The following is a 27,448-nucleotide window of genomic DNA, read 5'->3' as shown; positions in this document are numbered from 1 at the left end:
ATTTCTTGCATGCTCATTTTATTTTCTATATGATTTAACCAAAATATTAAGATTATTTGCTACCATAACCAAACCTGTTATAGAATTATCTTGTATTACATTGCACAATTCGTTGATAAGAAATGCTCATCTAGCCTTTGATGGGCTTCTAGGCTCAACTTTTTGTGCCTTTCGTGTTTGTCTAGGAAGATTTCTCATCTTACTGTCACTATTATTATTTTTGCATTCCTATAGTCAAACTGTTACAGGTAAGTTACCAGGGTACATCATACAGTTATGGAGCCTGATATAGTTTCATATTCAGATACAACAACTTTCAAAAAAAAAAAAAAAAAAAAAAAATTTTTACAATACATTTGAATGTGAGATATATAATGTTAAAACACATAACAGAGATATATGGAAAACAAATACCATGAAGCAAATTCAAGATTTGTAGATACTGCTACAAGGCTAGAACTTTAGCATAAGGAAATGCTATTAAAGATCTTTTCTACCGTTCGGAGATTTAATGTGCTTACTCGTAGTTGTGTTTGAAAAGATAATGTCCTCTTCCTATAAATTCTAGACTTGCTTCACATCAGTTTGAAAGTGTCATCGGTATATTTAAGGCAGCAAATATTCTGACTATTTGACTTCCATGAAACATTTATTTCAGGGATACTTATCCCCTAAATGGTTTAGACTTTAGAGTACCATAGCAAGCTCTTTTATTTTTAATTTTTTTTGTCAAAAAGCAAATTCCTCTGAAAGCATTTTAGTTTGAAGCTTACGGACATCTTTATATAAATTATATAAGATCTGGATTGCATTGGATATCTATTTGAGTGAGATGGTATGCTCCTCATGGTTTTGAACCATTATCTATTGTTGTTTATAGTCTAATCTAGCCTCTCTCTGGTCTTCTAACCTTAATGTTTGGGTCTATCGGCTACCTTAGTGTGTATCTCTAAATTGATAAGGTGGCTATTACTCTGTCCCTTCCGGTTCCTAGGGATAATTGTAGTTTTGGTTTCTACCAGAATTCTGCAGTTACCTCTGTGAACTGCTTATACCTGGAACCCTTTTTCTTTTACATATATGGTTATGCCACTTAGCTTTTATCTAAAAATCTGTTGAAAATTAGATTCATCTTCTATCAAGCGGAAATGTCCTTGAAAATTAGACATGTTCTTTACCTATCTTATTTTGGATCATGTTGAAAACATTTAAGGTGAATATAACTTCATTAGGGGAATATTTTAATTTGATTTAAGTTTGTCAACATTTTCATTTCCCTGATATTTTTACGAGTTTCCTAAGTCCTTACAGTCCCTGGGTGATGTAAGCACCTACATGATATTTGCAACATTGTATGATATACTTGAAATTATTCAAAAGACATAGATTTAAAGCAGATGCTACTTAAAGTTGTGAATTCCTTGATGATATGATATGGACTCCTTGATGCTGTGAATTCCTTGAGGATATGGACTTCCTGATGATGATAATATCGACGGGATTAACTCCTTGAAGAGTTGAACAAAAGGAGTTGACATATTCTCTAGAGATAAGTACCTTCTTGAATATTTTGACGTTATTCTCGTGTATTGGTATACTTTGCTTGGATGGATTCGTTTTTATTATTATTTATGCTCCAATAACAAACAAGTGGTAATGATGTTTATATTCTTACAAACTTCTAGATATTCATTTTGTTTAGTCATCCTCCTTTATAATTACTAAGGGACTCACTCCTCAACCTGTCTTCTTCTACCTTGCATAGAAACCACAAGTTGTTGAATGGTTAGAATCTGCTCTTGCCTTTTATAATCAAGGGTGCTCTGTAATGATATATTCTTCACTGTTGGACTGATGCAATTTAGGAACATCTTAACCATTGTTTGAAGGCTAGTTCTGTTGTTACATGCCTACCTCATGCATGAGCAGAACCATCGCATAAACCTTAAACCTCACACATTCTACTGCTGGTGCAATTGATTACAGTTAATACAGTCTTTTTGTATTGGCTTCTATAGTTAATGTTCGGGACATTTCAATCTCTAAGATATTCTGCTGAGATGTGATGAAAATTCTACTCTACTACAAACTCGTAGATATTCCTCCTTAATAATCAAGTCTGTATAAAGTTCTTCTATGAGACCTTTCTTCAAGTTCGTATGAAAACTTCTGTAGGTGTTTTCTTAATAGTTTTACTTCAGAAAATATATATATACTGTGGTCAAATAACATTCAATGAGGCCTCTAAAGAGTCACATATAATATCTTCCTTACTCAAAATTACCCCAGCTGTTATACATAATTTAGCCATGTTATTATCTATACCACAGTAAAAGATGTAGGATTCCCTCCTGTATATTCTCTTAGTTTCTAATAAATTTCTGATTTCTGTGTGAAGGTTACAGTGATCCCTTTTTGCACATCAGTTGTTATCTGTTAGCTATAGGTAAGCAGTTTTCCACTATACTTTCAGTTAAAATGATAACAAAACCAACCAATTGAGCTCAAGCGGTTATATATACCATTCACAATTATTCAACAAGGGATACACTGTTATTAAACACCATGTGATGAGGAACTAACTCAGAATTGCAAACAGCCATTAACTCATTCATGTAGAGGCATAAAAGTAACTAGTATAATGCATAGAACTTAAGTTCGGACCCTGGAATGTGCGCTGGCAAAAGATCTGGAAACAGTAGTTCACTTGGCATGAATATCAACTCCTTGGTAGTGAATCAGTCAATAGGAACGGTTACTACGCAACATTCAGACCTAATTTAGCAATAAGATAAGTGATGGATACAACCTGAGCAAAGGTTCCGTGAGCATAAATTCAACCCATAGGGCCAAGGTATTGAAAGAGTACTACTATTTAAACATAGAGCAATGTTCGGTGTATTATTGTTAAAGGAAATGTTCAGTTCAAAATATGTTCCCCAAACGTGTTGCATACCATACTTGAGCTAGGTATTTCAATCAAATTATATATAAAAGAACACAACAAGTAACAGTATTGTTAAAAAGAAGGAATTGAGATTTGTCTTCGCTAATGACTATCCATATGATGCATTTTGTTACCAAGTAAGACAATAACCCAGTTAGTTGTTACTGGAGCAAACACATTCAGATCAATGAAAGTTTGGAACATAACGATATGTGTTCGTAAGATCAAAAATCAAGTGTCAGTTAGCAATTTAAAGTCATGAGTTTTATGCACAAACAATACACGAAAGAATGATTATATTATGAATATGAAAGCTAATGACATGAATAGATTATGGCAAGGTATGTTATACTTTAGATAACATATATGAAATATACATAAGTTATGTGTTTTTGAAAATATTAATGCACATGTTATAAATGCATGGATAAGTGTTTATGATTGCAGATAAAATCTCATTACGGAAATGACCACGTGATGACAGAAACTTCAGAACAATTAAGGCTCAAAGAGATTCCATGATAGGGTATTAACCCGGATTCTACTATGAGGGGTGGAGGTGTTGCCCACTGTTTATCCTTTGAACCCTGGAGTCATGGGAGGACTGTGCGAGTCACGCTCCCCTAGACGTGTGATGATGACTGCCAGATGCCTACTCGGGATCAGGTCGGTATAGCCAACGCTGTCACCCTTGGAGTTTATGAATGGTAAGGTCAGTATAACTGACACCATGGCATACTCTAGTAGAGGACGGATAGGATGGGAGCGGAAGAGATTAGGAAGGATAGGATGATGTAGTGATAGCCTGGGGGGGGGGCCTGTTGAAGTAAAACTTGATCATTAAAGTTATAGACCTAAAAATATTCAAAACACCAATTTTATAGCGGCCTCACATTAAGTAAGAGTTTAACCTCAATACACAATCCGAACCAGAATGTACTAATCACTATTATAAGTATTGAACTCTAACTTCGGGACGAAGTTTTCTGAAGGAGGGGTGTATGTAATGACCCATCATTAATATAGAGAGCACGAGAATATTAGCATGCATACGATGCATGCATATGATAGCTACATATGCATGTATCGCATGCACTGCACTAGTAGCTATATTCTAAGTTACCTAAAATATTAAATATCCTGACACTCCTTCGTATAAAAAAAAAAACGCATTCACCCATTAGCACATATTACTTAATTAATGAGTGCTTACCAATGTTTTTAAGTTTAAAAGTGTAAAGTAAAAGGGTTATAAAGAAAATAAATGAAAAGAATTATGTAAATTCTTAAAAATCCAGTTATATAATTATCTATTTTGAGCAATTTTAAATAAAGTATGTGAATGGATTATTAAAGAGATAAATTAAATCAAATAAAGCCCTATGTATGAACTTAGGACTTTTAATTTAAACATATAAAAATCTTAATCAAAGTAAAGTGACTCATATCAAAATATCCTTAAGGAGAGATACGACTCTGCACGTTGAGGAGGTGTCGTTGAGAAGGGAAGCGGTGGACTCATAGATGGAGAGAGAACCACCGCTAATAATCGGTACATAAGAAGAGGCCGAGGGGGAAGAAGGGAGGTCCGGGGTTCTTGGCCTGAGAGGCTATTTGTTGTGAGTAGGAAAACTGATTCGGGTGCTGTTGAGAGGAGGAAGGAGAAATTTATACATACTGGTTATGAATCGGAACTATTGAGCCTTGCTTGTTTTGGAAGTTTCTGGGCACGGGGGAACGGTATGCATCGGTTGAGAAGCATACTGGATCGAGTATCTAGGTATATTCGGTTTGGCTGGGTGGTTTTGGTTATTCGGTAATGAGAGCGCGGGAGCAGTTCTGGAGCACCCTCACCGCAACGGCAGTAGCAGGCCAGGTAAGTACTTCATCAAATCAATAATACCATTTCAATCAGTTCAGCAATCTTTACAGTTTCATAGTTCAGCAATCTTTACAGTTTCACAGTTCAGCAATCTTTACAGTTTCACAGTTCAGCAATCTTTGCAGTTTCACAGTTCAACAATCTTTACAGTTTCACCGCTCAGTAATGGCTCTTTATTTAGCAAGGTCATTACAATTGAGAGAAACTTCCTATGATTACATTGCTAGATGGTGGTATGATGTTAATATCCCCTTCAATGCTGCCTGTTCACTATATTATGAACCTATGTTTGATGCCATATTTGCTGCGTTTAAGGGCTTCAAAGGCCCTACTATGCATGAATTAAGGGGATCAATTTTGCAAAAAAGAGGTTATGTCCATTGACGAATATTTCAAAGATTTCAAAAGCTCATGGGTGAAAACAAGATGTACCATCATGTCAGATGGATGCACTGATCAAAAGAACCATACCATTATAAATTTTCTTATCTTTTACCTAAAGCGAACCATGTTTTTAAAATCAGTTGATGCATCTGATAAGGTGAAAGATGCACACTTGTTTCAACTTTTGAATGAGGTTGTTGAAGAGGTGGGGGTGGCTAGTGTTATTCAGATCATCACTGATAATGCCTCTAACTATGTTCTTGTTGGTAAAATGTTGAGGAAATACACAAAACCATCTTTTGGACCCCATTTGTTGCACATTACACAATCCACATGCTTGAGGATGTTGGTAAAATAGATTGGATCAAGAAACTATAGAGCATACAAAAAGCATAACAAAGTATATCTACAATCATTCATGGATTTTGAGCTTGATGAGGAAAAACATTGGGAGCAAGGATCTTTTTAGGCCTGCCATCACTAGATTTGCAACTCGTTTTTTGACATTGCAATCTATGCTTTCCCAACATAGAAACTTGCAGAGGATGTTTTCTAGTGATGAATGGAATGGGTATCAATGAGTTCACAAACAGGATTGAAAAGATGTAAGAAAGAAAGTTAATGAAGACCTATTTTGGAAAAAGGCAACAGAGATTGTGAAAGTTGTTGAGCCACTAGTTAAGGTGTTGCAGTTGGTGGATGGGGAAAGATTGGCTATGGGTTTCATTTATGAGGCTATGGATTAGGCAAAGGAGCAAATAAAGGCAACATACAAGGATAGAGTGGCTAAGTATGGGGCCTGGGCCCATTTGGGAAATCATTGGTCAAATTTGGAACAATCAATTCCATCACCCTATACATGCGGTTGGGTTTTTTTTGGGGAGGTGAGAGATGGATTGATTGAGTGCCTTGAGCACATGGTCCCTGATGAAAGTGAGCAGCTGTAGATACATCGACATATCACTTGTTTCAGTAGAGCCATAGGTACCTTTGACAAGAACCTAACAAATATTGCAAGGGAAGCAGATGAGCCAGGTAAACAATTTCAATTTTCAAATTCTTATTTCGTTAAATTGTTTATAATTTGAAAGCTGGATATAATTTTTTGAACTAACTCATTACACTACTATGTTTTTTGCAGCACAATGGTGGGAGGAATTTGGTAGCTAGTGTCCTCAATTGCAGAAGTTTGGAATTCGTATTTTGAGTCAAACTTGCAGTGCTTCTGGGTGTGAGTGCAATTGGTCTGTCTTTGAGAGGATTCATGCAAAGAAGAGAAACCGTTTAGAACACAAACGGTTAAATGATCTAGTCTATGTCCAATACAACCTCCAACTAAGATGCAACTAATTGCTGAACAAAGGACCTAGTACAGATCCCATTGTGTTAGAAGACAGTGATCCATCCTCAGATTGGGTAGTGGAGACTTAATCGACAGAGTTTGACCCTGATGAGGATGTTGGTCTTGATTTTGATTTAGGGATGGATGCATTACACACTGCTTAGTTAAATGCAGACCCACTAATACTAGCCCCAACTCCTCCACCTGCAGGCACTTTCTCTATTCAACCACGACGCAGGCGCATAGCTCGTCTATCTCAGCTTGCAACCACTGCTAGTGCTACTACTTCTACAGTTGCCATTCGAGATCTTGATGAAGAGGAGGAGCCATGTGTTTCCCTGTTTGACTCCGATTCAGAGTCTAAGCCAAATGATCTTGCCTTGTATAGCAGTATTGATTAGTGATGTTTTATTGTAGAGGCCATTTAGAGCCTCCTTGGTTATGTGTTTTTGTTATGATCTCTATATATTACATGTATTGGACCAGTGTTGCGGGGGGGCGTGCCCCCTTGATCCTGCTCCCAATTCGCGCTCCGGGCGGGAGCGCGCTCCCTAAAATTTTTTTCGCTCCTTGTCTTTTTGGGAGTGTTTTGCCTTTTTTGTAGTAATGTTTGAAATGCAATTTTTTTTAAAGAAACAAATACTTTTTGAGTGGGGTAGCTTAATGATCAAGTCTATGTCCCTGGTATTGATATGCTATTCATGGTAATGTTAAATTCTTAAAGTAAAAGTGACATTCTCCTTAATCTTCATTTTCATCCTTTTACTTAAATTTTTAACATTACGATGAAATTACTCAGGATGTTTGAGAGTGGTTTCGGCATCATTGGATTTCATATGGAGAAAGTAGAATTTTAGATTTCATTCAAAATCTAGCAGACTTATCAAGGATTGGGGGATTGCAATGTTTCCATTGTATTTTGTCATGTGTTAGGGTATGAAACTCATATTTAATCAAGAGCACCAATCCCTCTATGTACCTTGATGTTAGTGACATTGGTTGTCGAACTCCTCTATCATGACCCTCCTAAAAATGTATGCATCACTCAAACAAAATCTTGACCTGACATGCTATACTTTTTCTATCTTATGTTAATGCTTAGAGGGTGATATTAATGACAAAGATCCCTATATAGATACAGAGGTAATGATAAAGATACCTATGGATATTAAGGCTTAGAGGGTGATATTAATGACAAAGATCCTAATTTTCCAACGAGACTAAAAAATTAGACATTTCTCGTGGTGGAAAGAGGCCCAAGCATAAGAAATAGATAATAGATTTACTTCTCTTTTCTAGTTTCTAGTAGTTTTTACAACTATTGACTCTTTCATATTTATTATGATATTTTTTTAAACAATATATGACAATTTAAGTTTGAAGTTGGCAATTATAACTCATTAGTAATGAATTATGAATATGATGCTTCATGAAAGTTGAAAGTTGTTTCATTTCATTTCATGTTAGATATTATTTGTTGTAATGGTTACGCTTAGCTTACAAGTACAATTTTGGTGATCAATGATGATAAATGTTATATATTGAATTTTGAAAGCTTGAAACTTTAAGATTGATGAATCATGAGACTCAATATGTTGTATGTTACTATGTTACTAACTTGTGGACATGGTTGATGAAGATTATAACTTCTAGATGATTGTTGTTATATGGATCAATCTATGTTTTTTTATGTTTTTTATATCTAATTCATTATTCTACATGTTTTTGTTGACATATATGTATCAAAATATAAAAATATAAAAAATATATATATTATATAAAAAAACGCTCCGGGATTCGCTCCCAAATCGGGAGCTTCTGAAAATGTCGCTCCCGCTCCCGTTTTCGCTCCCGCTCCCCGCTTTCGCTCCCGCTCCCAAGTAACACTGTATTAGACAGTGCACTGGGTGCCATTTTGATATACTAGATATATTCATGAACATACTTTGACCAGATGTTGTCTTCTCTCTATATTCTAATGCTTTGAGTTGGGAAACATGAATGAAAATCTTTAAAAATATGTTTTTTCATAAAAAAATAAATATTTAATGTATTTTTACAACGACTGAGTCACTGAAATCAACTAATACCTACTTGGAGTTCGAGTTTTAAAACTATGGTTGGGGTTTACCGGTGGCTGGTGGATTCAACCCAAACCCTTTCTGGATTTGGTGAGAGGAGTCCGAGGCTAATTTCGTTGAATTTTCTGGTCAATATTGTTGGCAGAAATCAGTGTTCTAGTTAGCAGCCCGCAACAAAAATTATTGGAGAAAGGTGCAGTTCACTCTAGGACCATTTCCACCACTTGGGTCCGTAAGATTTTCTGGGTTATTCTGGGTCCCTTGTGAGGAGGCTCCAGTTAATTTCTTGGAATTTTCTGAGCAGTTTAGAGGCCCGAAACACCAATTCCATTCGAGCCAGCAGTAGCAGAATTTACTGGGCCAACCCAGAGACTTGGGGAGAGCAGTTTCCAACATTCGGGCAACTCCATTTTTCACTTGGGACTTGACTAGCTTGCTGTAGCAAGGCCATATTCCTCTTCTTCATTTATATGTACCTTGTTTTCTCAGTTAATAAAATGGCTCAGCTCTTGATACAAATTCTGGTGCAATTTGTCATTACGCCGGTGTGTTAGTTTTATGGTTACATGTTCATGCTGTATTTATTGTTATCACTTAATATTTCCCGTTGGGGATATTACACAAATTCCATTGAAATTCACTAAAAAAGGACATTATAATGTATTATATTTTATTCTCAATGGATTACTTTATATTCCAAGTATTCTGGCTTATTTGACTGTGAGGCAGGTTTGGCTATGACAACTCTAAGAATTGGGAAAGTTACGACGATCTTACAAGACAGAAATCTTTATCAAGCCTTTTAATCAATCTGCTTTGAGGACAAAGCATTTTTTGAAAGGGAAGGCAATGTAATGGAGATAACTATGTATAAATTAATATAAATAATAATGATAAATAATAATTAACAAGTATAATTAATTATGAAAGGGCATGCCCCAAAAGACACTACTCCTTATGAAATAGCACTCCTGCTTAGCTATATATACTGGGCTCTCATTATATTCAATCATATCACTTTTGTACTCAAACATTTATATATAAATATTAGTTATTTTATGATGGATGTTTTCACATTCCAGATATTCTGAATATGTGTGTGATAATTAACTTTGCTCATGTCACAATTCCTCATAAGATAACTATCTCCTTAGGAATTTTGCTTCCTTTGGCACATATCTTGAGGACAAGCATCCACCTATAGTAAGCTCTTCAATTGTCAGTCAAACAAAATAGTGTAAGATACAACAAGGGGCTAGGGTTTCAACATGCGTTGCACATCACATGAAGCCTATGTCTAGCATGGTGTGTAAACTATTTTTGAAGCAACCAGAAAGCTAACACCTCTAAGGTGTTGGATCTGAGAATCATTTGCTCTGATACCATTTGATGTGCTCCAAGTTAATAAGAAAAATATCATGAAATATTCAGAAAATAACTTCAATATTTAGGAATAACCCAAAATATTACCAATTATGCACAAGATGCAAACATAAGGGGAAGCAAACAAGTACTTGTAACTCTTCATAGAAGAATCTGTAATCTCTACACATGCTTTTGGCAATATTCTAACTTCATCCAGCTCTCAAATTTAGTGATGAAGATGGCTTCTTTTTCTTAATAATTAACTAGGGATCTGTGTGAAAGGCTCTAAGAGAAGCTAGACTAGGATTGGTCTAAATTTTGTCTGTAGTATTGTTTATTTACATAATGTTATGTAAAGCTGTTGGGGATACCACTGAGCCTTATAGCTCTCGACCAGGAATGCTCTTTTCAAGCAATGCCCTTTGGCAGCAGTTTAGGCATTTTGCAATGGCTTTATATATACGAATATTTTCCCATCATATTTTTTTTGTCTTTTTAATAACTTTGAGAACCAAGTTAAGAGTTCCTATAGAGATTTTGTTTATACAGACTTGATATAACTTTTGAGTTTGCCTACATTGACAGAGTTTGTGATTTCAAGTCTAATATGCATTCTAATATCATAGCAATAGAAACTATGGCTCTTATGACCTATGGAGCTCACGCTTTTGCTGATCAAATCAAGATCAATCAGTCGTTAATAGTTCAGAAGCTGGCCTGTAAGCAGAATGTGATGCATTTGATGGTTATATAAGCAAACTACAAAACATTGTTCTGTCTAAATCATTTCTTTTTGTGAGAATGAACACTGTTGTTTTCATATATGAAATTGGATGGCTGTCTAATCTATTAAATAGAATGCAACAACTTATATACGATTTTTTCTTGAATAAAAATTTGCTTATTCTGGAAGATATTCAGATACATTTTCTAAGTACTAAATTGGCAGTACCCTTGCTAGTGAAAAGATATCAATGCCTTTAATGGTATTGGTTTATTTGCAACTTTATGATCAAGCTTCTTGATTATTTTTCCTTGTTTCATTTATATCTCACCTTAAATAGCATTTAAATTTAAAGAGATATTTGAAGTTCAGTTTCAGATTATTGAAGAAATTTCTTTGTTTGCAGGTTCTTTTTTGTCTGACAAACAACGTTGCAGAAGATATAACACATGGTTTATTTCACATGGAACCATCTATCTCACAACCCTTGGACTCTAAATTTTATTTCCATCAAGAGCAGTGGATACAGTATGTATCAACATCCTTAACAGTATAATTATGTAAAACTTTGGACATGGTCAATTTTGTGTATCAGTATAACTATGGACGTGCTTTAATTGGACTTGGATATAGTATACAAATGACATCTTTAATATATTGGATAATAAAGTGGTTTTTAGTTAAAAACCTTTTTTTTTAAATGAAGGAAAAACTCACACCTAGTGGGATTCAAACCAGACACCTGTTATCCACTGCCAGTGGGTGACACCCATAGGAGAAATTTTCTCCTAGATTTGTCTTCAGCCGGCAGCCAGCAGTCCCTTGCAGTCCCCAGATAGCTTGATGTGTCACCATCTCCACCACCTGAGCCAACCATTATGCACCCTCGCTCATCTGTCGTGATCTCATGTTTGAAGGTGGGCCTTCCAACCCCGGAGGTATGGCTTTTATTATGTAGTTGGGTATCTTTGCTTACTTATCATGAACAATTTTGAGCATGGATTAGTGGGGGGATTCAGCGGAAAGATTGGACTTGGTTTGTATTCTTGTCTGTTAGTTTTTGTAGCATCAGAGGTGTTCTAGTCTCAAAACTTTGTGGAGGGCTAGAATACAAGAGTTCTCCATAGCCCAAAAATCGTTTCTGGAAATTCCACCTAAAACTGTCTCAATTAGTTTATTAGCCCATTTTTAAATATTTCCTAAGTCCAAACTTAGGGAAAGGGGTTAATTAATCAAAATTAATTGAGATAAGGTGTGAATTATCTAGAAACTCACATAGATGGACAGAGAATTAATCTGCGCCCTTGATTAAATTTTAATCTTGGCTGTTGGAGGTCCAACAAAGGATTATAAGAAGTCGATGGGTAGATGGAGAACACACTTGAGGAGTTTGATTTCCTTGGCAGTTCGATTTCCAGAGAGCAGTAGCAATTGCCGGAAAGCTAGAGAAGGAAGCAGAGACAGTGAGGGGCAGATATAATGAGGCCAGGAAGTTTTCCAGATCCGGTGTAGTGCATTGTCTAGAAAGACTGAGATTTCTCCTGGAGGCTACGCAGACCCTCAAAGGGCAGTTCGATTTTTGCTGAGGGGAAGACGTCTTCAGTTCCAAAGGTCGGGCAGAGGTTCTAGAGTACCAGAGAAGCATTTTCCCAATCAACAGTAGGCGGGACGACTTGATTAGCAGATGATTCGGGCAGCGCATGTGGCAGGTAGCTTCAGGTTGGCGTAGATCCTGCGTAGGTCTAGTTGGACGGTGTTGACCACTACGTGTCAACTACCCATAGCAGTACACACCCCCATTTTCGCAAAAGGGATAGCGCTTGATCGATAAGTCCATGCCATTCGACTGTCATCATTAGCCCGATCATGTTATGTTGTAAACCCATGCTGCATGTGTAAATTGTAAATAATGTTAGCAGATCTATGTCATATATGTATTTTCCTAGGTAAACCTAATCTTCTAGTGATGATCTACGTTCCGGAAGGTTTTTTGTCTCACCGATCCATGATCAACAGAGTTTTCCTTCAGCCTAATCCCAAAGTCGGAATGGATTTTGTCATTAGAATCTTAGGGGAATCCTAGTGTGCTAGGTCGTGTCTATGTAAAAGTAATTTGGAAATAATCCTAACTATTTGGTTAGGTTATTACAAATTGCTTGATCTGCTATATTATATTTGTGTCGCAGAGCTGGGTGGTCTATGAGGGTCTATGTCAAATGGGTTTTCCCCTCTTGAGATGTAAAAATGTAAAAAAAAAAAATCATGATGTAAAGTGTCTTGAGGGTTAAAAAATGTTTTATCCCCTCATAAGTCTTAGGTCCTAGGTGATTTTTCCAAAGGCTAAGTTCGAGGGTCCAATAAAAACAATAAAAAATATAAATGATAAAAAAATAATAAAAAATAATAAATAAAAATAATAAAAAATAAAAAATAAAATAAAAAATAAGTAAAAAATTTTAAAAAATAAAATAATAATAAATCAAAGTTTTGAGGAAATAAATGCAAAATTTTGATTTTTAATATATTAAAATGCATTTAAAATTTCGACGGATGAGATTAAAAGAGATTTTGATCCTCATCGACGGTCGAGATCACTTTGACATGGATCACTCAAACTAGCCGTTGGGAAATTTTTCTTTAAATAGGGTGTCAGGGGTCATTTGAGATCATTCGATCTTAGAGTCGTGTGCTAAAGAAAGCTCCCTTGTAGTCATTTTTTATGTGCAATAAAGAATGACTTTAGGGTTGAAATCTTGTTGGTGTTACTCTTTCGGAAATGCTGTAAGATGTTTTATTTCTATGCATGATCTTATTTTCAGCCATTGATGATTGCTTTATGAAGAGTGATTTTAAACACAGTGATCTTGTTTAGTCGCTAGGGTTTGAATGGTAGTTAAATTTCTGAATATGATGGCAGGTATCTCCATTAGATCTGGATTTTAGTATCGTTTTCTCCCTCTTTGTTAATGGTTGAAGTAAGCTGTGCAGGAAAATCTAGATTTCGAAGTTTACCGGGCGTTCGGGGAAATTCTCGGCTGAACCAGCCAACTCCCGGATTGCATTTTTTGAAGAGCCCAACTGGTTTTAATCCTGGGCTTATCATTAGAATTTCTGTTGTGGAGGCATGAAGGGTTTTCTGAAGCACCTCATCTTAAATTCAAAAATTTAAAAAATATTTTCGTGGCATACTGACAAATCTGGCTATTTAGAGCCCTTTAAACTGTGAATATTGTATTTATTTAGATAGTTTTAGGGTTTTTAGTTTTGCTTCTTACACATTTTATTTCTGGGTGTTCGGTTTTTGTTATCGCAGGTTTGCTGGTCAGAATAAAACATTTTGTACGAAGCCAGATCTAGGCCTTGGAGGGTAAGATCTGGCCTCAGGATCAACTCTTGCAGGGGTTTTCTGGAAAAGGTTTCTGAAGAAATTCGAGGTTTTCCAAGCCATTTGATTGTTGGGGTTCATAAAAATTGTTTTTTTTTGGAATATTAACCAACATTTTGCAATCCAGGGGTTTTAAAGTCATTCATTTTCAGATCTGAAATTTTTTTATGAGGGTTTCATGAAATCTGAAGCGGAGTTGATTCAATTTTTTTTTAAGTTTTCTGGAAAATATTTTTAGGTTTTGGTAAATTTTTGATTGGATGCCCAGTGGGGTTTTATTGCCGCAGAAAATCTTTGAAATTTTTAAAGGCCCACAGGCTTTGTTGCTGTTATACGAGCTCCACCCTGCTGCCAACGCTTTTCCAAATCCGCATCTTGCCCCCACTACCCTTTCACTTCACCAGTCCTTTCCCAAAGTGCTATCCATGCAGCAAGCTTCAATTTCGATCTGCGTTTATCCTTCTCCATCTGCTGCACCCATCGTCTTGCCCACTTAATTCCCTCAGCTCTCCACATTGCCATACGAAGCTCCCTCAATTCATCGCACCCTTCACTCTTTTCTCCACGTAACCTACGTGGTCAACCTACAACGTCTGCATCCCATACGTTGCCCATCTTCAAACGCTCTATCTGCGTCCTGCTCCAGTGTTTTTCAAATCGCTGCCACTTCCAGCTGCAAGCCAAACCACCTACGCATCTCTCTAGGCACCTGCAAAACTCACGCAGCTTGGCTTGTCCCTTCTCCATCCTGTCGACCTCTGCTCCTCACGCCTTTCTCCCCTGCTTTCTCCCGTTGCCACAAACATGCGATAGCAATACATTTCGATTTGTTTTTGGGTGCGAAGGTTATTTTTTTTTAATTTTTATTTCTTATGCGTAGTTTTAGGTTTATGTTTTTACGTTTCTTTTAGTTTAGAATTTTATTTTATTTACATTCCTTAGATAGGATTTATTTAGTTTCATATTGTTTGATTTTTATTGAATTTCATAAAAGTTAAATAAAAAAATAAAAGATAGAAAAAATAAAAAATAAAAAAGTTTTTTAGGGTTTTGTTTTATTTTCTGAGTTAGCGTTAGATTTAGATTAGATTTAAGTTTTATTTTTAGTTTAGTGCATAGTTTAGTTTAGGACTTTGATTTTTTTTTATTAGATTTTCATTTTGTTTTATACTCAGATTTTTGTTTTATTAGATTTTGGTCCTAGTTTAGTTTAGGATTTAGAATTAGATTTTAATAATTTGGAGTTTTATTTAATTTAGAATATAAATTTATAAATTCAATATAATTAAAAAATCCCCAAAAAAAAAGCATAGAAAGTTTAATCCTTAGTGTTTTTTGTCTTGTTTTATTTTAGAATCTAGTTTATATTTTAATGAAAAAAATAATAAAAATATTTAAAAATTAAAAATTTTTCAGCAAAGACTAGTTAAAAAGTGGAAATTCTTTTTAAATATTTTATTTTATTTTTTTTAATTTTATTTTCCTTGTGGTATAGTTAAATGTGCTTAAATGTTTATATCTGGAGATTAACTATTTGAAAGTGGTAACTGGTTAGCATTTAAATTGTATGGTTATTAAAAGCATTCAATCTTTTGAAATTTATATTATGCATCCTGCATCTGGTGAAATTAATCATTGCTTGTATTATATAATGCATGTTACATGTTCAATATTTTGTAAATATTTTCAAGCAATCATTGAATTACTTCATAAGCCACAACAGTTAATTAATTACTTGGTTTTCATTAACTCCATAAGGCACTAGTCTTAAGCATTTAAAGATTTAATCAAATTCTAAAATCGACCAAGTGCTGGTTTTCCCTTGTTGTGTCTCCCAAACTAGCGGATTCCTAGTTGGTATTCATTTATCCCATAGGGTCTACCCCCCTTAGCTTGCTTCTGGGAGACAACTTAAACGGAGAGATCGGGGATTAGGGTGACGGCCCCCGGTCTGAGCATTGTCGCACTGCCTGAACAATCTGTGTGACAACAGACGGCTTGCTTTTCAGTAGTAGTCAAGTGCTAGGATTGTTCGGAGTGAGGGTAATTTCTCTCCAGATATTTTTGCTAGTATTTTCTCTGTAGGATTGCCATTTTTTGGCGTCCAGAGTGTACTCATAATTTCGCTGCTGCATAATAATAAAAACCCTCAACTATTGCACTGGGTTTCCCAAGTTGGGCTTTTCCGGGGACATTGTCCAAAAATAACTGGGTTAATTTTTTTATGTGTGTGCCAGTGTTTTCTCAATTTCCAACGCTATTATTTTTCGCAGTATTTTTGTGAAAATTGCAGTGTTTATTTCGTTGTTGTCGTAGCAATAAACTGCTAATTTAATTAATAGTTAGAAGAAATAATATCAGTTGCTGCAATAAGATTTTAAACTTGAAATTTTCACATGGTATCAGGGCATGATTGATCAACTGGGAAGCTCAGAAGTGGAGAAGGGAATTTTGCTGCTCAGAGGGAGCAACAAGCCAAAATTCTCAAAGGTTGCGTAGTACCCAGATAGGTAGTTCAAATTGCAGGGCAAGGGTTCAATTTTCAATTGCAGGTTGGTAGAAAAATCGATTTACCCAGAATAGTGATTCCAGCAGTCAGAGGGAGCACTAAAAGCTCAGTTTTTCACTAAGCAGATTCCTTGGTTGGACGCAGAGGGTTTTGCAGCAGTTTGCAGTAGCCGAACTAGCATTGGGTGGAAGAGAAAAGCACACACAACAGAGGGAAAATTTCTCTCGATGGACTTTGAGTTTTAGAAGTTCGATTTTCCCAGTTGCAAGTGGAAGTAGCAACTAGCAAAACTGCGCGTTACAGAAGGGAGTGTGAGTAGTAGAGCAACAACCATGCAGAGGAAAAGAGGAAGTTTTCAACAGTTTCAAAGATGGGCACAACTGGGCTTAGAGATCAGGGTAGGTTGGAGGGTGCCTCCAACTATGTCATCTGGAAGGCTAGGATGTCCTTCCTTCTAGATGAACATGGCTTAAAAGCCTATGTGGACAATGTTGTAGTAGTACCCCAAGATGCGAATCAGTTGAAGGAGTACAGAAGAGAAATGGCGAAGGTGAAGCAGATGATCTTGGATGGAGTTTGAGATAATATTGTCTCACATGTAGCTGGCAAAGGGACTGCCAAGGAAATGTGGGATGCTCTCTCCACACTATATCAGAGTTCTTCCAAGCAGCAGAAGATGTTTCTCTAGGAGAAGTTGAGAATCATAAGAATGCAGAAGGGCAAGAGCATAGATGGCTTCCTCACTAGGATTCAGGAGGTTCGTGATCAACTAACAGCTGTTGGGGAGATGCCTCAATCCATAGAGCTTGTACGACTGGCGCTAAACAATGTCTCGGAGGATTGGCAGGTGTTTATCCAAATTATCCTGGGTAGAGATGCATTGCCAAGAAGGGATAGGATGTGGGCCGATCTACAGCAGGAGTTGAGTCGTGCTTTGTTGAAGAGTACCATCAGCGAAAGCAGCAACAAGGGCGTGAAGAGTGAGGAGGAAGAAGAAATTGTGGCCTGTTACTGCTCAAACCAGCAGGGGACCTAAAGGGGATCCCTAAAGGGGCAAAGGTAGACCAAGGGCAACAAATGGAGTCTTAGCCCACTATCACCTCAACTAAGGCTCCTTACTATTTACAGACTTTCATCAATGGGAGGAGACCTGATATATATGGAGTCACAAATGAAGGATAAATCAACAAGTGGATAGAGTGACCCAAATAATCCCTTTCCTGAAGAGGTTGAAGAATAGAGCTTGCTTGCTTTCTAAACAAGGTATAATGTCTTCTAGGAGAAGGATAAGAGGATTTGAGGGTTAGGTTTAGGGAATATGACTTGTGAAAGAGTTTCCCAATCCCTAAAATCCTTATTGAAATTGGTATCCTAAATGGTTCTTGAAGAATTGCCTTTTCAAAGGAATGGGACCGCACGGGACCAAGTGGATCCAGCCCAGGTTAGGAGGTAAAAGTTTAGCAACCAAGGATATTCTTAACCTAGAGAAGGAGGGGGAAAGGATCAAAGAAAGGATTTTCACTTAAAGGTGTTGATTTGATCCTATGAGGCACTAGCCTTGGGGATACCAGGGCAAAGTTTGATCTCGGAGTTAGGGCTTGGATTTTCTCACAACTCCACTGTCGGAATGGCTTCAAAATTGGGGGAGACCTCGAGGAAACACCAGTGCAGAGGATGCTAGGAGATCGAACTTTTTGGAAGGCTATTTTGTCGGGAAAATGATGCCCTAGGTGACCCAACTTGGCTAGACCTAGGAAAAAGGCGAAAAAGAATTGATTTTGGGTGACCACCTCTTGGTAGATTAGTGCCTTAGTATTGGGATAATGGAGTCTATGATAAATATGAGTGAGGACTTCATTTCTTAGTCAAGGAGGCCTTAAGACTACCTTGCTATCCTTCTAGGGAAAAGGGAAGTAACCTTACAACTTTTATACTTCGACTTGCAAAAAGAGATGGCTTATCAAGATGAATTCATTGTTGGAATTATCCCTAGGAAATTTCATTCAAATTACATGGCCCATACATTGAGAGATGCTATATAGAGACAAAATTTCACAATTTAAACAATAAATGCATGCAACAATTAGCCCTAAAAATAGAGAAAATCCCAATCCAATCTAAAGTGATCGTAACCAAATGAACTCATCTCACTTGTATTTATACACTAATGAGGAGTTCAAATTAGTCTCGGTTTGCATAAGCCCTAAAAATAAAATAATGTGCTAATCATCTAACTTTTGGTGACAAGCCCACCAAACTAGCTTACAAAGGAAAGAATAAGCCTCTTAAGAGGTCAAATGATGAATAATACATGTCGTAGGCCCTCCAAGAGGCCTGATGAGGTCTATAGGTGCCATAATGAAGAATAGGACCCTCAAAACTGATGGACAAGGGGTTGACCCCTTGTTCTCCAAACAATAAACCTGTGGTGCTCCCAATGGGTGTGGGGGCACAATAGTAGCCTTATGGGTCTCCAAATGAGTCGAAGATGCCTGTAGATCATCTGCAAGGGCTCTGATGATGGTGTAGGTGATACCATGTCATCCTACAAGTCCTGGGTCAGCTGCCAAGTGTATGGTACATTTGTGGGGCCGGCTGGGCAAAGGTAAACCAGGTGCATCTTCCTCATCCAATAGGTGAATCTTGAGCGATCTTTGAACATCCTCAGGGATCCATGGAGTCAGCAGCAGGCAGGACTGCTTGATTAGTAGACAATTCAGGCAACACATGTGGTAGGCATCTTAAGGTTGACGTAGAGCCTGCACAGGCCCAGTTGGACGACTTGCTTTTTAGTAGCAGTCAAGTGTCGGGATTGCTCGGAGTGAGGGTAATTTCCCTCAAGATATTTTTGCCAGTATTTTCCCTGCAAGATTGCCTGCTTTCGACATCTAGACTGTACTCAGAATTTCACTGCTGCATAATAATAAAAACCCTCAATTATTGCAACGATTTTCCCAAGTTGGGATTTTTCGGGGACATTTGTCCAAAAATAAATGTGTTAATTTCTTATGTGTGTGTGCTAGTATTTTCTCAGTTTCCAGTGCTATTATTTTCCGCATTTTTTTTTGTGTGTTTATTTCTTGTTTCTGAAGATTGCAATGTGTTTATTTCGTTGTTGCCATAACAATAAACTGCTAATTTAATCAACAGTTAGAAGAAATAATTCTAATGGCTGCAATAGGATTTAAGACATGAAATTTTCACATTGTCCCCTTGTCCAATTTGGTAGTTAACCTTGTATCCTAGTCCCATGGGATCCCCTCTATTGGCTAATAGCTTTAGGAGTGGCATTACATGAGAAACCCTGATTTTGGTTGCATGGTCCCGCTTCCCGATATCACATACATCACTCCTCTCCTCTCATTATGATCCCCTTTCACATATTTCCCATCCAGGTCCACATTTGTCCATTGGGTCCACAAGGAGTTAGCCTCCCCCTTCCCTTGTCCACACTTTGGGTCGGGCAGGTTGATGCAGCTAAAAAGTAAGTAAAAGCCTAATTTGGGTACTCTCAATAGGAAAGATACCATAAAATGCAAAACATGTTTGGGACATACAAATTTAGCACGTGGGCAAAAGCCAACATGAGCTCTACCTCTATCATGATGGCCATCACCCTAGTTCATAAGGCCCCTCATATTGGCCTCCTGCATCATTAAGGAACCCATGATTGTCCCAACCCTTGGTTGGCGATGAACTTCCCTACCTTAAGGAGGTATTCACTGCTATATCATTCACATCATGCTCTCATCCCCTAGAGCCCCGAGTAGGCTGACACGGAGGTAATGCAGAGCCTTGAGGAGGTCCGTAAGTTTGCTGGATAGATTGATTTCAAAAGTTGGAAGCCGGGTTGTGAGACCGGGAGGTGGAAATCAAAGTTCCTGGGAGGCAAATCGAGCAGCAGAGGGAGTGACGTTGTGATGTTGGGCTGACACAGTGACTGCGTTGAGGCAGCAAGGGGCAAGCCATTCTGTGGCTGGATCAGTTAGATCGCCCGTGATAGTGTGAGGTACTTCTCACTATTCTTCTATCAGTGATATTCTCTGTATTGGATAGCCAACAAGGCATCTAGATATTGTATTAAGAACCATTGCATAATAATAAAACCCTATGCTGCCGCACCGGTTTTCCCGCATTGAGTTTTTCCAGGGACTTTTGTCCAAAAATAATTGTGTAGATGTGTGTGATGTTTATTTCTCTCCTGTGTTGTATTTACTTTCCGCAGTTTTATTTTGGTGTAGGTTGCAGTGTATGTATTCCAGTATTTGTCATAAAAAACTGCAAGTAACTTGTTCAATTAATTTAACAAGTAGGTGAAATATAATCAGTTTGCTGCAATAGGAATCGGGTAATTGATTTTTCACATGGTATTAGAGCAGAGACTGTGAGCAAAAGAGCTCAGAAGAAGAAAGGAAGAGGAGTTCGAAATTACTGCAGAGGCACCAACTCGAAACTGTAGAGGCAGCGCAGTCCTTGTGCCAGAAGGTCGAAGTTTTGAGGAGAAATCGATTTCTTTGAGTGAGTCGACAGAGAAATTCAATCTCCAGAGGCAGAAGGGAGGAGCATACTTTTTCCTTTTAGAGTAGATCTTTAGCTGGGACGCAGATATTTTGCAGCAGTTGCTGGCAGAATAACGTCAATGGGAGAGAGAGAGACACTTGAGGGAATTTCTTCCTTAGAGAATTCCTAGCCAGGGAATTTGAATTCTCATTCGTTGAGCAACAACAAGGGGTAGCAGATCTATTGACACCGGAAGGGAGTGCATAGGCTAGCCCACCAACAGCGCATAGGAGAGAGGTCATTCGAATTTTTCAATTGGCAGAGATGGAAACTAGTGGATTGCGAGATCAGGATCAGTTGGATGGTGCATCCAACTATGTGATCTGGAAGGCAAGGATGTCATGCCTTTTGGATGAACATTTTCTCAATATCTACATCGACAGTGTGGTAGCTGAGCCCGCGGATCTAGATCCGCTCAAAAGGTACAAGGGAGAGATGGCGAAGGCCAAGCAGATGATCCTCGATGGAGTGAAGGATCATGTAGTATGTCACATCTCAGGCAAAGGGACTGCCAAGGAGATGTGGGATGCCTTGTCCACGCTATATCAAGGATCTTTTGAGCAGCGGAGGATGTACTTGGTGCAGAAGATGAGATCCATGCAGATGCAAAAGGGGGAATGCATCGATCTGTTCTTTGCAAAGCTTCAGGAGAACTGTGACGAGTTGGCAGTTGTGGGGTCGACACCTCAACCTACCGAGATGGTGAGGCTAGCTCTAAATTCAGTTTTAGAAGAGTGGTAAGTATTTGTCCAGAGCATCTTGGGCAGCGAGAAATTTGCCAGGCTGGGAAGGAATGTGGCTTGTTCTTCAACAAGAAGAGATGAGGAGGGACTTGGTCAAGTGTAAACTTGATGGCAACAACAGCAGTAAGTCGAAACCTAAGGAGGAGGATGAGAATGCAACCCTCGCATCTAAGGGGCAGCAGGAGCAGTGGAAGAAAAAGAAAGATATTTCGAAGATCAAGTGCTTCTGGTGTGACGAGCTTGGTCATTATGCTACACAATGTCCTCTCAAGAAGAAGGACAAAGACGAGAAGCATGTTTCGAAGGTTGCATCCGCACAAATTGAGGAGGAGTTTTCCATGATCGCCCAGAGGTGGGGTGATATAGAACTGTAGTTCGAAAGAACTGCAGATGGGTAGGACTGTCATGTCCCTTATCAAACACATTTGTAACAGGGTGTTGCTACACAATGTTGCACAATTTTGGCTAAGGAAGAGAACCCATCATTTTCGATTTAGGGACTTATGAGGCAATTCGACTTAATTTGGTTGTTAGTGGAATGTGGGGGCCACCCACATGGGAATTCGAATTGGCCCATTCGAATAGCTTGGAGGGAAAGTCGAATAGGTGGATGGGGGGGCCCACAAGAGGCAAGGGAGGCCCAAGGAGTTATAAGGAGGGAGAAGCTCTCATTTTGGGATTCGTTCATACATATTGCAAACAAAATCACTTGACTGTTCACTCTGCTGTTTAGCTGAGTCAACTCGCTGTTTAGCCACGAACCTCTCAAGCGAGAGACTCAACCTCTACTTCGGGGGACCATCCGTGCCCGCCCTAGAGAGACAGTTCTACAAGGTTTTCAGGAGTTCCGGGGTAGTGACATAGCACCACCAACCAACGTGGAACAAGGAGTGCGTATTTCTGGGCAGCCATGAAACACGCAGAGGGAGATTGAGGCAAGCAAAGATCTGATTGCTTGTCGGGGAGTAGGGGAGCTGAGCTAGCAACATTAGACCATCATTCTTGCTGGGTTTTATAGCCAGCTGAGCCATCATTCCAACAATTCGAACTGCTGGGCTGGGGGACAGCGCAGAGGCCACACAACAGATTTTCATGGTACTTGGGAGTAGCTGAGTTGGGCCAAGAGATCATATGGGGAGTTAGGGATTGGATAGCATGGGTGAACTCAGCATTTTGGAGAAGTTTTCAGGTGGATTTACAGGCAGTTTCCAGCAAGTCGAAATTGGCAGCTAGAGTTGAGGTGAGGCTCCAAGGGGGTCAAAAATCAGAAGTCTAAACTAGCCAAAATCCTTTTTGGGTTTTTGACAAGGATCCCAAATATAAAGTTTCATAATTTTCTGAGCACCGGAGGTGGGGTTTTAAGTTGTATCTTTGCAGCAAATAGTGTAGAATAGTTGGGGATTGAATAGTGCCTTTGGGGGTCGATTTTGGGAAGTCCAAATCGGGCCAAACTATTTATGGGTTTTGTCCAAGGAGTCCGGGGTTAAAATCATATAAATTTCTAGGTAGTTTTAGTGCACCTTCCAGCCATTCGAACTTTAGTAGAGCAACAATGTCTGGACAACGCAGTGCAGATTGGTGCAACAACTAGGCAGCCTTCGGCTCAACCATTTCCTAACTGGGTTTGGTCCTGCTTATCCTTTTAGACAAGCCCAGGTGCACCATTCCATCATCTATTGTATTTGGCTTGAAAAAATATAATAAAATAGCTCAGAAGTTCTCCATTTGTAGCTTTTATATGGGTGTTTGCTGAATATTTCGTTTTTGTAATTTGTTTCATATATTATTTGCTTGTTATCACTTGTATTCCTATTAAGGATCATTACAATGGTCTCAAAGCATGATCTTGGCCCAGCTGTGGGAAATTATCCAGAAGATCATGGAAGCTTTGGGTATGAGTGCATAGTGATGGTGAAACGAAGACAAACCCATGGCTCAAGGGAAATCCAGTATGCAGAAATTTTGGGGTAGAATTCATTGGGATGATGAGAGGTTGGCCCAGCTGAGGAGGGTGACAGACCAAACCCATCCTCATCCTTACAACCGAGACGTTATAGGTGAGCATGCCGTGGGGATGCATCCATCTACATCATGTGGGGAAAGCCGACCAGATAAGGGCACTAGATCTCCTAAAAAGGAGCAAGGAAGACAAAGACGGTTAGAGGGTGAGAACAAGGGGCACTTTTGCTGGTGGAGACCTAGCTTTATATATGAGGAGGAGGTTGAGCATGATGCTGGGAGCCCATAGGATGGTGAGGAGCACACTGATATACCCGGTGTGGCGTGAGAGTCACCTTTATTAGAGACCACTTTGATAACCCTAGTTGACACCTTGGTGGGGAAGATAGTGCCTACACACATACAACCATCTTTTGAGGGGGTGTCACTTATCGACGAGATACCAAAAGTTGATGAGGTACCCGTTGCTATGACCCATTTTCTAGACAATGGTCACCCACCACAGGTTGATGAGGTTCTTGAAGGCATACTTGTCATTGAGGAGGTACCAGAAGAGACGGAGGGGTCCAGAGCGGTGATCGAGTTTACAGGGGATAACCGCCCTCCACAGTTTCATCAGTACCGGGCTAGCCTTCTAGCGTTGAGAAAGAAGGCCACGACAGTACGAGAGGCCATTTTGCAGCAAAACGAGGAGTTGGAGGGCATGAGAGCAGTTTGTGCAGAGTCCATGGCCAAATTGACTCACGTTGGGGACTGGTTGGATTCCCTATTGGTGCAACTAGAGTGCACATTGGAGCGTGAGAGCAGCTCTCTTTGGGCATACATAGATAGGGCTGGCAACATTGTTAGGTTACCTTGGCCCATTGGACAGAGAGAGACAGAGTTACCTAGTCGTATTTCATGTATTGACCAGGATAGCGAGATGAGACGACTTGAGTTGCACAGGGTGCGACACCCGCATGCTAGGGTTGTTCTATGTGCGGGAGTTCGTGCATTCGATCCCTCTCTTGGGGTTAGATGGCGAGAGATTCTTAGTTGGTACCCAGTGGAGTGGGCTACGAAGATGGTAATGGACCTGGGTGTAGCTCAGCAGGAGTTTCCAGGCACTGGGTTGTCGGAAGCCCAGATTGGCATTGGGATCCGGGAGGGACTACCTGTCATTTCCCAGGTATGCCAACTGACTACAATTGGGTTGGTGCAGTTGACATAGCAGTTGAGCATGAACATTCTCTAGGGGAGTCTCGGTCAGCACTAGTGGCCGACCAATTTATGGACAGTCTCTTTTGGTTTTCTTGGTATGGCATTTGTACATGGGATCACAGGGTGATCAACATACTCTGGCAGGAGTTTATCGGAGGAGGTGGCATTGGCAAGCCACCAGACGGTGCCTTGAATGGAGCTAGGGACTCTTCAATTTTGTGTGGTGTTAGCTCTGCTGTAACTGTGGTTTTTGAAGGCCAAATCTAAGCTTGGCCGTATTGTTTATGCCCAAAAAGAAGCTGATGGCAGTCATCTTCCTTCTTCTCTTTTACTCCACTTACTCTCTTTCATCCCCGTTGCCTCCGTTTTTCCTCTAAAACCCAACATAAATCCCTGTTTCCTTAGGTCCCGAGCACAGAGCCTAAACCCTCATAAAGCCGTGTCCACATGAACTCGCGCTTCCATAACCCCATCATCACCTTTAAATCACAGCCGTTCACTCTTCCCTTTGATCCGATGGCTCCCGTCACATCAAATAAAGTAACCCGCACGATCAAAACCCTACCGTCCGATCATCTCCACCACGATCGGAAGGTGTTCGCTCTCCTTGAGTCCATAAAGTGCTGGGACGATAACGCGCGATGGAGAGTGGTTTCCTCTCTCCTCCGCCGCCACGCGTCACACTCTGAATGGGATCGCGTGGCGTTGTCCTTTTACCGCCCAACGTCCTACGGCGGTGCGATCAATACCGCTTACCGCCCAGTCCTCCGTCCTCGCTTGATAACCACCGTGCGCTTCCACCGCCCAATGACCGTTGGATCTGTCCACTTGAGATCCAATGGCCCACATTCACTTCATCCCGCTTTTCCTAATAGCCCCCACCAAGTCATCTCCGCCGTCTATCCACCCGATCCGACGGCCAATCTTACTCCTTCATCCGACTCGTCCACCCGCTATGCAGTCTGCGTCCCTTGACTGTTCCTTGCACTCGAAGGACAAAGTTGACCAGTGTTCCAGTACTGTTTGCAGTTGCTTCTCAACCACCATATTTAAGAAACAGTATGGCCAAGGAAGAAAAGGACAGAGCATGATCAAATGGCTGCATTTAACAGTTATGGGGCCTCATTGATACAAACACTCCAGCTGCCCGAGAGGACAACAGAGCACAGGAAAAGATCAGATTCATCCACGAAAGCAAGCAAACGCACTCCGAAGCTCCATCAGGCAACTAAATGCGGTTGGTGGTCAATTATGACCCCTCCATACCTAGAATGGCCAAGTGCCTTTGTATTGAAACTCTATATATACCCAGAAACAAGAGGTAATCAGGGTTGATGGTTGATGTTTTGATGTAAGGTTCAACTTCTGGAGACTGTAACTATTTTGACACTTGCAATGTCTCGTCTATCACATAGTCTCGTGCAACCAGATTTTTTTTTACTGGTTGCCGCCGGCTATCACATAGTCTTGTGCATCTGGTGGTGTGGTCAATATTCTCCATAATCACCCAATTCTTAAACTGTAGTTGGTGGTCTAAAGCCTTGTAGTCTAGGGGGTGTTCACGCATGTCTGGAGTGAAACGAAATAGAAGTGGTTATCTGGCTTGGACAAGCATCATTCCTTCCATTCATCCATTTGCAACAAGAAGTTGAATTTATATGTTACCAGGCATCTCCGAGCTACAACCTAAGAGAGTTTCTTGGAATTATAACATAATTGGCTCTGTTGCCGGGGAGAGGAGATTGAAACCCAGCTTCCCTAGGAGAACAACATAGTTCCAACTTTGATGATAGACAAAATCTGGACACATTTCTGGTTGTAATCATCTATCCGGCGACTCTACTGGAGGACCAACCTAGTGGTGACTCCACATTACAGTTCTGGCTCAGTTTTTAAGACATACTCGGAGAAATCCTCAGAAATCACCAGTTGACCCAGTACCTGACCCTGAGAAGATTGTCAAGCAGAGGAAAACATCACAGAAAGGAGCACCAGGATCAGGTAAGCCTAAAAAATCTTATGTATCTCTGCAAGAGAAGATTGTAGCCAAGAATGTACAGTTCGAAGATATAGAGCCTAGCATTGTCAGTGAAGAAATACCCTCAGAGATTCATAAAGCTCCTTGTTCATTCAGTTCCCCTTTGGATCTCAGTCCAAAGAAAGCCTCCCATATAGTCCATCATATTCCTTTGTCTCTGACATCTATTTCACTGCTCCATACCGTTCAAACTACTAATGTCCATCCACCTACCCCAGTCATGGCAGGCCAACAAGCACCCACGAAGATGGAAAGGATCATAACTGCTAGGTATGGACCCCTGGTCTTGCCTGTTCCTTTAAATGCCATGCCTGCAGGAGAGTATCATA

The 27,448-nt window shown here is 39.4% G+C and overlaps 1 protein-coding gene across 14 annotated transcripts in view; it reads left to right on the top strand.

The window, feature by feature from the left end:
- The window catches only part of LOC149168511 (endonuclease V family protein), a 526,712-nt gene that overhangs the window by 114,314 nt on the left and 384,950 nt on the right, over positions 1-27,448 (top strand). For 13 of the 14 annotated variants that reach the window (XM_089428269.1, XM_089428273.1, XM_089428276.1 and 10 more), the window contains one exon: positions 11,132-11,253. The exons of the other annotated variant lie outside the window; for it this stretch is intronic. In XM_089428269.1, the coding sequence (XP_089284395.1) occupies positions 11,189-11,253 (65 nt within the window). In that variant the 5' untranslated portion in view covers positions 11,132-11,188. The remainder of the gene's footprint in view (positions 1-11,131; positions 11,254-27,448) is intronic. 14 annotated transcript variants of the gene reach the window in all.

Source organism: Pinus tabuliformis, chromosome 4_2, assembly GCF_031772625.1.
Source record: "Pinus tabuliformis cultivar Carrire ecotype Pingquan chromosome 4_2, CPIR1, whole genome shotgun sequence".
NCBI classification, from domain to species: domain Eukaryota; kingdom Viridiplantae; phylum Streptophyta; class Pinopsida; order Pinales; family Pinaceae; genus Pinus; species Pinus tabuliformis.
The sequence above is the reverse complement of the archived record's forward strand: the minus strand, read 5'-3'. Positions and strand labels throughout refer to the sequence as shown.